At 44.1% G+C, this 12,053-nt stretch overlaps 1 protein-coding gene across 3 annotated transcripts in view; it reads right to left on the reverse strand.

The window, feature by feature from the left end:
• Positions 1–12,053, reverse strand: part of CFAP36 (cilia and flagella associated protein 36) — a 1,333,208-nt gene that overhangs the window by 418,444 nt on the left and 902,711 nt on the right. For all 3 annotated transcript variants that reach the window (XM_069608061.1, XM_069608062.1, XM_069608063.1), the window contains one exon: positions 261–312. In XM_069608061.1, coding sequence (XP_069464162.1) covers positions 261–312 — 52 coding nt within the window. The remainder of the gene's footprint in view (positions 1–260; positions 313–12,053) is intronic.

A 12,053-nucleotide genomic window follows, 5' to 3' on the forward strand; every position in this document is an offset into this window, starting at 1 on the left:
ACAAATTCACACTTATCTAAATCACATATCTAAAATCCATAGCATCAGATGTAAAGGCAAAAGGCACCTCGCCCCCCACCAAATCAGACTGTTAATTAGGCCCACATGAACCAGTTTCGGTATGGCCCCCTGGAATTTGCTAATATTTGGAATTCAGCAAAGGGATCAGAAAAGAAAGGTTGGCAATCTAAGAATATTTTCTTTTTTAAAGAATATTTTCATTTTAGCAAAGGTTTTTTTCAAATTACATTTCAACGCACCTTTGTAAAGTTTTTCCTTATCTGTTCCTTTTCATATTCTTCTTTGGATATTCTGTAGTAAAAGAAACATACAACGAAATATAATAACAAGCAAGCTGGTAAGACTTAATAAAACAAAGTAATAGTGTAAGAGATCTACATGCATTATGTTTTCCTTCAAAATGGTTTGCTTTCTCATCTGCGCCTTTGTGACCCTCAGTTGATCCTCCCTCTTACATTTTTGCCAGGAACTCTAGAAAGACGACACTCTCCTTACATTTACTCCAACATTCGTAATTGAAGAACAGCATGTTGTGAAAGGGTCATTTACAAATGTAATCGATTTGGTTCTCATGATCATTAACTTAGGTCAGTTGTGAATAAAATGTAGAAGCATCTCAACATACTAATGTGCTTTTAAAATTATTTACTCATAGTTTGGCTATTGTTGTATACAAAATAACCTTGCTACCATTCTTAAGGAAGTGGAACAAAGAGTGGATCAACGATCAAACCAGGCAGTTTTTATAAAGTAGATCACCAAGAACACCACACTTTTATCTGTTGTCCAAGATACATAAAGATATTACTAAACCTACTGGAAGACCCACAGTTTCAGCTATAGATGGTATTTTACAACGACTTTGTAGATACATCGACTTTCTTCTCCAGCCGCTTATCCAAAATGCTTCTGCCTACATCAAAGACACTACGCATTTCCTGAATAGACTCAAAGAGATTGCATTTTTTATTTTTGTTTTTTATTAACAAACCTTTTCAATAAAAACAACAAAAGACAGTTTCAAGACAAATAAGGTACATTTCCCATTAAAACAATGCAAATCTGTCCCAATTCTTAAAATGAAATCCCCCCACCTATAAAAGTTCAAAGGCCTTTAGAAATCCCAGCACTGCAAGAGATAATGCCTCTGAAGTCCCACTCAACATATTCCACCAAAGCTTCTCCGAATCCATGTGGGCTAAATCATACACAATTTTTTTTTAAATGAAGGATATGTAGTGGCAGCAAGGTCGGACATTCAAAAGTATGTGATCTAAGTTCTCTTGAATATACAGGTTCCTACACCAGCTACAATAGGCAAAATCAGAGGGAATGCCCTTCCGAATACACACGTTTTCATTAGTGTACATTAAAGCGATACCTCATAAAATTATTTCTCTGCGCTCATTTGATCGTATAGGATTCAGTAATACCCACCCCCTCTTATGGCTGAAACAAAGATGTGCATATAAAGTGCAACTCCCCAGAGACGTCCTCGTCTGAATCCAATCCCTTAAAAGTATTGTTTTAACTTTCACCGGGTTCTCAATCAATGCCTCCTCAATAATCCAACATGGTCAACTGGGTTAGGCAATGATCCCTAAACTCACACAAAGGTATGCCAGATCTCAAAGGCTCTGCACTGGCCAAGTCTGAATACAAAGCTGTTGCAGGTGAGCAAAGGAATTTTCGAAATAGGGCCAGTTGTTTCCACAGCACCTCACTCCGAAGGGACTGCAACCCTAACTCGTGGCAGATTACTACCAGTGGAACACATGCAGGGATAAAATAGAGCACTCAAAAAAGCTTCAAAAGAATCAAATTCCTTAGATATCCACATAGGGAGTACCGCTAACCCATAAAGCAATTTGGGAAAAACTTTTCCAATGTAAAATTTCCGCACTGGTGAAATGGAAAATTTACCATACTTGGCATTAAGCACGACCATCGGGGCAACCAGCGTCTCAACTTTCTTTTCAATAATTTCTCGATGATAAGACTTAATAGGGTGGGCAGAGATTGGAAAATCCATATATTATCATTAATGGCAATCTGGTGTTATTAATATGCAAATTTACATTTCTTTGCCTTTCTGCAAAATGTCAACAGATGAGACTTAGAGGAATTAATTTTTAATCTGTTAGCCTCCATATAATGAGCAAAAGTGTCAATTAACCCCTGCAGCCCAATTGGCAAGCTGTCAAACAAAACAAATTCAACAGTGTAGGCGATCCAAAAGAGGCATAGCTCTCTGATTTTTGGGGGTAAAAAGAAAAAGACACCTTCATTAAGTCCTCACCAATACCGGGGATATACAAGGTGAAAGAAAAGCCATGGTGCCAATATGCACCCTTGCTGAAGGTCATTTCTAGTAGCAACCTTCCGTGACATGACCCTTTCATTGTTAAGCTTAACCTAGTCCCCTCATGAAGATAAATCAAGATTTTAAAGAGACCTGGTGGCAATCCCCACCTATCCAGTTTCGACCACAACATTTCTCATTCCACCATATCGAATGTGCTAGATAGATCAAAAGAACCCACATATATGGGCAAAGCATTCTTCCTCCATGCCAACTTCTGAATGAAACCCATCAAAAAAAACATTACAGTCCGTGCTCCTATGATGCCTAAAACCTGTCTGATATTTACTCAGCTCACCAATTTCCCTGGCCCAGTCCTGCAACTTCTGAAAAACCCATCCAGTTTTGAATCAGAATCTAAAAGCGTGATCGGCCAATAATTACTAGGGATTAAATCTGTTGCCATTTTTGTATATGGGGAATCACACACGCGTTCTTCCATGAATCTTGAGTCTGCTGCTTATAAATGATATCCCTAAATAACAAATACAATATACTTGACCACATGGCCAGTGAACATTTAAATACCATATTAAACAGAACATTCGGCCCACTGGTTCTTGACCCACTAGCTCACCTAATAAAAACCTAAATGTCCTCAATTGTGAATTCTAGGCATCATTTACAACCATCCAATTCGCCTCGTTTGCCCAGGGTCCCCATATAATTGAAAAAGATATTGCACCCAAAGCTCCTCTGAAAATGGTTTAGATTGAATCTCCATCTGATTTATTTCCACTGCATTAATTAAAGACACCCGGGTTTGCTGCGCATTACAAATAATAAAACAAACAAACCAAAGGTTCACCTCCATTCATCTGCCCATAAAAGCCTGCATAGTTTCCCCATCTTGTTGATGGAACTGTAGCCAGTGCACCTTGCACTAATTTTTGTAACCGCAGCTTCTCTTTCCTAATATCATCCCTCTGGCTACCATTACTTTTAGCACTACCTTTAATGTCTCGTATCGCTTTCCTGCTCAAACGCTTCTGTGCATGCAAAGCTGCGTCAATACGATGTAAGTGATGCTTAGTCAAAAAGGCAACCGGGGGAGCAAAGAGCTGAGGTCGTAAGGCTCGCTGCACTGTCAGGTTCATAGCCCTCACAGAATAAGCTGTGTTGATGTGGTATTTATAAACGTGAACTGCATATTGCTGTTGAATCGATAACGCCACCCCCATTCACTTCGAGTGCTACTAGGCCACAAACTCTTGTATCTCTTAGATTTCTAGCGAAAGATGCAATAAACATATTATGATCACTTGTTCTATATTCTTTAATGTAGAAGAACGTACACTGATTCAGGAGTTCCTTACTAAGAAACATATAATCTAAACCAGAGGCCGATTGTCCCATGCGCCATGTTGTGTGGCTATAGAAAGCTCCACTCAATTACTTGTTCAACATATGTAACTTCACGTCCTCCATTCATTGTTTCCATAGCCGACCTTGCATACTTTTATGTAGGTTCTCTGACAAGTAGGAGCTCAAAATACCACTGGTCGGGCAAAACCCTCGCTCAAAATCTGAATTCAAATCGCCAGCGACTATGACCTGGCCCCCTGGGAAATTAACATGCCAGTTTTCAAATAAAGTAGACCATTTTGAAAGATTCTGCCTCAAATCCCCATGCATATATTGCCAATAAATGTTCACAAGGAGAACATAGCTAGCAGGGGAGGAGGGGGCGTGGCTAAGCAGCCATGTAGTAGGGACGCTTTTCTCCGAGCTCCTGCCGATCCGCTATGATCCTGGCATGCAATGATGTTCCCAGTGTGTGTGAACCCCTGCTAAATGCTCCATCAGACAGATAAAGGTTGCTGGCATAATTGGGTACAAGTAGAAAGTCTGTGAATAGCGTATTGCAGAGTATGGGTATGCAAAGTGAGACACCCGGCCAGCGGCGGTGAAAAGAAAATGGTGGCCGTGAGACAATAGCCTGTGTAGGCAGAATAATACCGTAGCATAAGGTAGAAGCAGAAAGATATAAAGATCCTGGTGGCCGGCCAGACCCCACTTGTGGTCCACAACGAGGTCTGGTTCTGTCAAGCTGAAGATCAGAGGTGGGCGGAGAAACCACCATGGAGCGAGCGACTGCACCGCATTGAGGAAGACGGAAGAACCCGGGAACCGGAGGCAAGGTAAAACGAGCAACAGCGACCGCCAGAGAACTGGCAGAGGACCACGCACAAAGTGGTGGATCGGGCGGAGGTGGCAGTGACTCTTGGATATGCTGCCTGAGATGCGGCAGCAATGAACAAATAATCCCAAGTGCCTGGTGGGCTCCGAGGTGCACAAGTAAGGAGGTGACCCAGGGACGGCACCCATCTCCCCTCCCCCACCGCTAGACTCTGTGCGCTGCATGAGCACATAAGGTAGCTGCTGCCCGCAACTGTACACCGGAGACGAGCAAAGGCGCACGCCGGCCCGGTCCACAGTGTGCGTGTGACTAAGTAACACTTGGTGTACAAGTGATGTGGGATGTTCTGACCCACTAGGCTATGCCCTGCAACATCACTGTGTGCTGCTTTCATGAGAAACAACACAATGGCCGCCAAAAAGCTCTATGCGCTAAAAATCTCTGAGAAGTGCGCAGGGAAACCTGAAAAATAGGCTGCCAATCCATTTTGCCTATCTCAGTGGTAGAACAGGAGACCACACTGCCAAAACTGGTCATTGGGCTGCCCACAGAGTGAAACAGAACTAACTGAAAAGGCAGGCTGTATTGCCAGGAAAACCCAGAGGCTTTAAAATCCATTTCTCCTTGGCTGCTGAAATTGCAAAGTCATGATTCCCAAACATCAGAAATGAACATCCTTGTTGGGTGTTAAATCACTTTAAAGAATCCACCTTAGCACAATGTCAGGAGAAGCACATTTCATCACTTGAAAATCCACATTCAAAAAGGTGCTTGCCTGGAAAAATCTGTCAGATATGGGCGCAGTACCGCCGCTCGCCTGTGTCAGAGCTGTCATTTACTTATACTGTCAGTTTAAACTTGTACAGTAAGATCAAATTGTGGAAAAGAAGAGACTTGCCATCAAAAGCTATATAGGTTGCTACAATTCAATTTCTATGCTACAATTCAATTTCTATGTTTTAAAAAGACTGGAATGAAGAGATCTGTGTGTATATTTGGTGAAAATGTAAGTTTATTTAGAAAAGACAATTTTAAACCAGGGGTTTTAAAAGTGAACTAATGTTAGCCACAGTACTTCAAAGGCACATTCCACAGTTTGTCTCATACAAAGGCATCTCCCCTCTGCTCTCTGCTCAGGAACTGTCATTGAGTTGTTAATGGAGGTGGGAGGAGATTTTGGCCTATTCCTCTGAGGAAAGACAAAAGACTGCCTTGATTGAAAAGATATGCAGATTCAACTGTCAACAGAAAACAACTGCTAGCAGGAAGAGAGCCTGGGAGTGCTCTGGACCCAGCCAAACCTTGGGGGTGGGACCAGACAGATATGTGTATCCTGACTCACAAGAAAATATCTTTTTGAAAAAGACACTCAGAGAACTGAACAAAATTGATAAAAATCTGTAAATATAGTGTTGCTAAAATGAAATGTCTGCTAACAGTTTGAAACTATTCTGGACTCTGTGCGATGTTCAGAGATAAGACTGCCGAATTTTGATGTTGTAGCAATTGTGATAATGCTAGAAATATGAAACTTCACAGGATTATGCCCAGAAGTCATGCGCATGTATGGAGAAAATGTGGACAGATCTGACACTGGGTACCAACCAAAAGCGTGAAAAACTGTCAAATTTGAACCAAAGCTCTCACTGACTTGGGACTCAGACGGATACATGCTATACTAAATCTGTAATGTGAATATGTATGGATACATGCTATACTAAATCTGTAATATGAATATGTATTATGTACTCCCTGGGTCGTAAAATACAGCATCACTATGACACTAGATTTCCTTCTCAAATCAGGAGAGGGGAAAGACTCTAACCAATAAGATTCCTAGAGGGTGTGCCTAGCATAATTCAGCCTACCCACCCCTTTGGGAAATACATAAATAGAGACTGCTTAGGACCTAGAGGGACACACAGATTCACCCATCAACTGATTTACTGGCGAAGTGCTCTGCAGGAGGAACCCAGATCCAAGACTCCAGAGCTCTGAAAGCAGAAGGCCCAATTCCAAAGCTGAACCCTTCTCAGCTGGCCTTTAAAATCTTGAAACCGGATTTTAACCCCAGACTTCCAAGGGGCACACCAAAAATTGAACAGCCTGGCTGTGCTGTTTCTGATTTCTTGCCAATAACTCTTGCTAGAACCCAGAGATCCAAACCAGTAGAGCAGAGCTGTAACCCAGAACCAACCCGTCAGATCCAGTTCAGAGGCCGTGCAGTGTCCCAAGTGCCGTGCTTAGTGAAGAGCCAAGCACCTGAATCCTGTCCGGTGGGCTAGCAGATTCCAGTCCAAAACCGCTGACCAGATCTTTAACGGGCCTATTCCAAACTATAGTTGCGAGTATCTAGCATAGAATTGTCCTAGCCAATCTCTTATCCTTAAGTAATCCAATCCAAAACCATTCTATCATATCCAGAACTGCATTGTAGAATCTTTTGTTTTTCCTGAATCTTTCCCTCATCCATATAGTCCTTTGTTAATTGTAGTGATAATATCATATTTGCTCTAATATATTTGCTCAAGAAAGACAAGTGTCTTGGCGAGCAAAAGTCAGAGCAGAGGTGCCGCTGTTCTGGTGGCTGTACTGTTGGGTATCTTGCATCTTCACAGCCTCCCTAGTGTAAAGAAAATCCTTGTTCGTAATTCAAAAGCGCATCTTTCATTTGAAAATCTTGACTCTTTCTGAGAAATATCGACCTCTACTAAAACCTCTGTAACTTCCATACCGTACATGTAACTCCTTATAGTTTTCCCGCAATCGCGTTTCTCGCGCACTGAAAAGTTTGCCGCAAATCTGCATTTGGCTCAATTTCATCATGTGGAAAAACAGCTATGCTTTGCATCCGACCTCAGAATTCAGTTTTCAATCTGTTAGTTAGTCAATCATCATTGCTAGTGTTCACCTGAAACTATACAAAGCGGCTCCCACTAGTTTTGAATCCAATTAAGTGATTTAAATCCATTTTTCAGTGTTTTTCCCATTCATTACAAGTCACACTCCAAGCATTTGACCTGTTTTAAAATCATTCCTATTTCTCTCTATGCTTGCTGAGGGGAACTGGGACTGAAACTGTATTGGTTGAGATTGTATATTCCTGAAACCTGTTTTCTCGCCTTCCATCTCTATATTGCATATTAGAGGGGATCGAGTAGTGTACAGGGGGGGGGGGAGGTGACATTGCATTGTTTTCCCTATCCATATCAAGTATTATTCTGTGCTGCATTGTTTTCCTATCCATATCAAGTATTATTCCATGCTGCATTATTTTTCTTATCCATACTCATTCTGATTAAAGAGATTGTTGATTGTTGTGATATCACCCAATGGTGATCATTGTATAAATATTGATAGTGTGATATATATCTTGTTCAAATTCATAAAAATAAATCTTTTAACTTTGCAAAACAGCCTGGTTCAGTGAGGCCTGGGGGATTCAAAGAGAGGGGCGTGATATAAGGGTACATCATTCAGAAATAAAAGAACTTATAGACAAAAATATATAATTAAGGGTTCCAGCTGTGCATCACACGCTAGGCATTGACTTAGGTGGAGTGCCGGTTTCAAATCACTTACAAGATTGGGGGCTCGTAGCGGGATTTCTGAATTAGATATACCACTTGTGACAGTCTAATACAGTGTGCTAACTGACAGGGTACATAAATCCTGTTGGGCTACCACGGTGTGTTACACTGTGAAAAGCACCCCTCAATAGGAACGCTCTAAGGGATCGGTCTGTTTTGCAAAAATAAAAGAAAACTTCTGTAAGTCAAGAAGGAAATTAATATTTCCAGAATGGCGACTTTGGAAGAGATGAATATGGCTAAAGAGCACCTATCGCATAAATTATTTGTAAGGGGTGAATGGACAGAGCAGGATCAGAAAGGGTGGTTGCAGGCAATCACAGAACAGATCACTGCAACAGGATTAGATATATGGCAAGATCAGGGTCCCTTACATATGGCCCTGAGTGAACTATATATGGCCCTAAGGCAAAAGAAGAGCAAAACAAGATTGCCAAAATAGCGGCATATCTATACCTATATATTGGAGCCATACAGGATAAATATGCTGAGGGCCAAGATCTGGCAAACAGGCAACTGCAGGCATTAGAAAAGGCCCAAACTGACCTGGACTCTTCTGAGCAGAGGCTGCAGAGGAGCCAGGAGTCAGAAAATGAAAGTAGGCAGTACTTAACCAAAATAAAAGAGGACATGGGTATCCTGCAGCAGGAAAAGGCAGAACAGGATACCAGAATGCTGGCCCTGCAGAAGGAGTACCAAGAAAGTTTGTACTCCCTACTGCAGAGCAGAAAAAGCTGAACAACAAATACATTTCAACAGGGCATGGGCAGAGCAGGTAGTCACCCTGCAAAGCCACTTAGACAGAGAGAAAGAAGAGAGTAATAAATTAATCTTGAAAGACCTGGATACCCAGGCAGAATTTGATGAAGAGCGCCAAAAAAGCTGGTGCGCTTCAAAGACAGAGGGACGACCTGGCTGCACAGAGGCAGGCTCTTGCTCAGGAAAGGGACACCATAGGCCAGGAAGTCTGTCATTTAAAAGAGAAAATACATGAAAATCATCTGGCCCTTCAGGGTCTGTGTGAGCTCCAAAAAGAGCATGAAAGATTGTTAGAGCACACCAGGAGGGTGGAGGAGACTCTAGCAAGGAAGGACCAGGCCAGTAAGGACAGGACTCAGGAGGTAACCCTCCTGCAGCAAAGACTGGCCCAGTACTCTAAATCAACACAGGAAACACAGAGAGAAAATTAGGCTCTCTGTGAGAACAATGACAAGCTCCACAGACATGTAGCCATGCAAGAGAGACTAATAGAAACTAGCAAGGCCTTGATTGAGGAACGGAAAGCTCAGATTCTTGCATGGCAACAGGGAGCAGGGGCTGACAGAGATGAGGTTCACTAGGAAAGGTAAACACCTGAGCATAACCTCAGGAACCCTAGTACCAGAGGCCTTCATCTCTTCCAATCGCTGGACTCTGCCACCCCCATGTCCACTGGCGCACATGAGCCAAGGGCCACGGGGATGGCAGATTTCAATCCAATCAGGAATATGGGGCTCATAGACCAGCACCTCCCAGGAATGGATGGGCGGGCATCTGGGTATGGGTTCCCAAGTACTGTCAAATTTAGTGGGGAACTTCATGAGGGTAGGCCCACTAAGGGCATCCTGAAAACCTATGCCCAGCTAGGACAGTGGGGGTAGGGGGATACTCATCAAATCCTGGGAGCAAGGAGGAATCAGAAGACTCCTCTGAGCGCCCCAGGACACAGGAGACTAGGTCCCCACATTCTGCCAGCCATTCCCAGGTTCGCAGAATCCGCGAGAGTCTAGAAAACTAGACGGGCACCTCTGGGAGCAGTGCCTCTGAGTCAGAGGAGGAGTGGACGAGGGTTACCCGAACCAAGAAGGCCAATAAGGCAAAACGGGCCTTGCTTAAGGACCCCTTAAAACAAATAAAAGCGATAAGGAGCGTCATCACGCCCTATCATAAGAACGCTAAGTATTCTGTTTGGGAGCACCTACAGCTCGTTGAGCAGATGATGGAAACTTTCCATTTGAAGGACAGCCAAAGCTGTAATCAATATGTGAAATGGACCTTCTCACCAGAGTACTCCAGCTTCTTTGCAGGGCTGGAGGACCAAAATCATTCTAGGTGGTCCACCTATAGGGCGGCCATCTTGAAGCATTTTTCTGTGCATAGAAATCCTCAGGAGGCTCGCAAGGCAACCTACAACTTGCAATGTGGGGAGGATCAGGCCCCACAAGAATCTGTGCAGGAATTAAGGCGTGCCTTTGCGCAGACCACCAGAAGGGTGCGCACAGACAGCAAAGAATTTGTGAATACCTTTTTCCACGCCCTCCCCAAGTACATCATGAGCCAGCTAGTGAGAGATTTTCATGAGAAAAGATCACTAGACTGGGTCATTGAACAGCCCACACAAATTTATGAGGTGCAAAAGCCCATAGAAAACAAGAATAATCCTAAAAGTCCCAAACCAACCAACACCCCTGCTGCTGCTAAGGTGGCAGAGGTGAAGGTTGCCCCCATTTTAGATTTGGAGATGGGGGGGGGGCTAAAAACCTGCCTGCGCAAAATCAGAATAATCCCAAGCCCAGAAGGCCCTCGGGCCAGTCACAAACAGGGAGCCAAGGAGGCAGCCCCACAAATGGGATCCCTCACTCCCCTGACTACATAAGTCCCCGCCACAAGGGGAACAGACCCATCCTGGGTTATGTGTGGACTCCTCCAGCCCAAGGGGTGGGGGGTCCAAACAAACAGCAGCTAACCCAGGGAACTTCCCTCCTCACTTCCCAAAGGAGGGCAGTAATCCCCCAAATCCTGGACATAATTCTTCCCCAGGTACCTGCAAAACTTTCAACCCCAAAACCATCCATCCTTCTTTCAACAAGTTCCTGACCCCAGACAACCCAATCCGGGAGAGGGGAGGCCAAGGGTGGAGGGGTACCAACATTTTCCAAACCCGGGTTATTTTCAGAGAAGGGATCAGCCCAGGGGAGAAATGAGAACCCCTTATCAGCCTGAGCGGGTGCCACAGCTAGAGCGCCAGGTCCAAAACACGGCACAGGATCTGGGTCGCATGCTGAGGGCTCAACAGAACCCTCAGATGAGCATGCCGGCGCAGAATGCCTCAAACTCCGGACCTGGTGCTCCAGGGCAATGACGGGGGCAGAACCCCGACAACCCACCGGTTCCCAGGGAGGAGGCACAAGGGGAAGGGGGGAGTGTAAAGACTTGGAGGAAGCTTCCTTCCCCACTTGTAAAAAGACCCTGGAAATCCAGGAACCAGAAGCCCCTGGAAATCCAGGATCCTGCCCCTGAAAGTCTACCACCCAAGGAGCAGAGGGGGGTAGGAGAAACAAAGAACCCAAACAAACCCATTTTGAGGAGGAGGTACAGATCTTCCAATTTGAAGGAGCGGGATCCTCAGAGGATCCTGGGAAAAGGATCTTCTCCTTCAGAGATGGGAGAACTCCTCCCAAAGAAAAATGGGTCCCAAAAGAGCCAAATCCAGACTGGGTAAATGTGGGGACTGAGCTAGCGCCGCCCATCATCCAATCCCAGAACCAACAACATGAAAATCCCCTGGTTCAAACCCATCCTGGTGACTGCCTCCAAAAAGGGGGGGCAGCCCAGAACCGGAACCAGGGGAACCCAAAACCTCTCCCATATCTAGTGGTCACCTTTTCTTTTCAGATTCCCAAGACTCCAAACAGAATTCTGCCCCAATCACCTCTCTATCAGTGTCCAAAACTAGAAAACTAACCCACCAGTTGTCCAAAAATGTAAATTAGCTGTGCCCCCTTGAGGAGAAGGAGGGAAGATTCTTTTCCCCAGTCCAAATACAGGGGCAGGGTACAATTTTGACAATGGTGGACACTGGATCCCAAGCTACCCTTCAGTCTAAAAGAGCCTTTGATAAACTTAATTCGGGAAGGGGGGAGAAATTATCAAATTCCTCTCACCCTTCTTCCTGGACAAC

The sequence above is a fragment of the Ambystoma mexicanum genome, chromosome 4q, assembly GCF_040938575.1.
Source record: "Ambystoma mexicanum isolate Mex_15411 chromosome 4q, UKY_AmexF1_1, whole genome shotgun sequence".
Lineage (NCBI taxonomy): Eukaryota > Metazoa > Chordata > Amphibia > Caudata > Ambystomatidae > Ambystoma > Ambystoma mexicanum.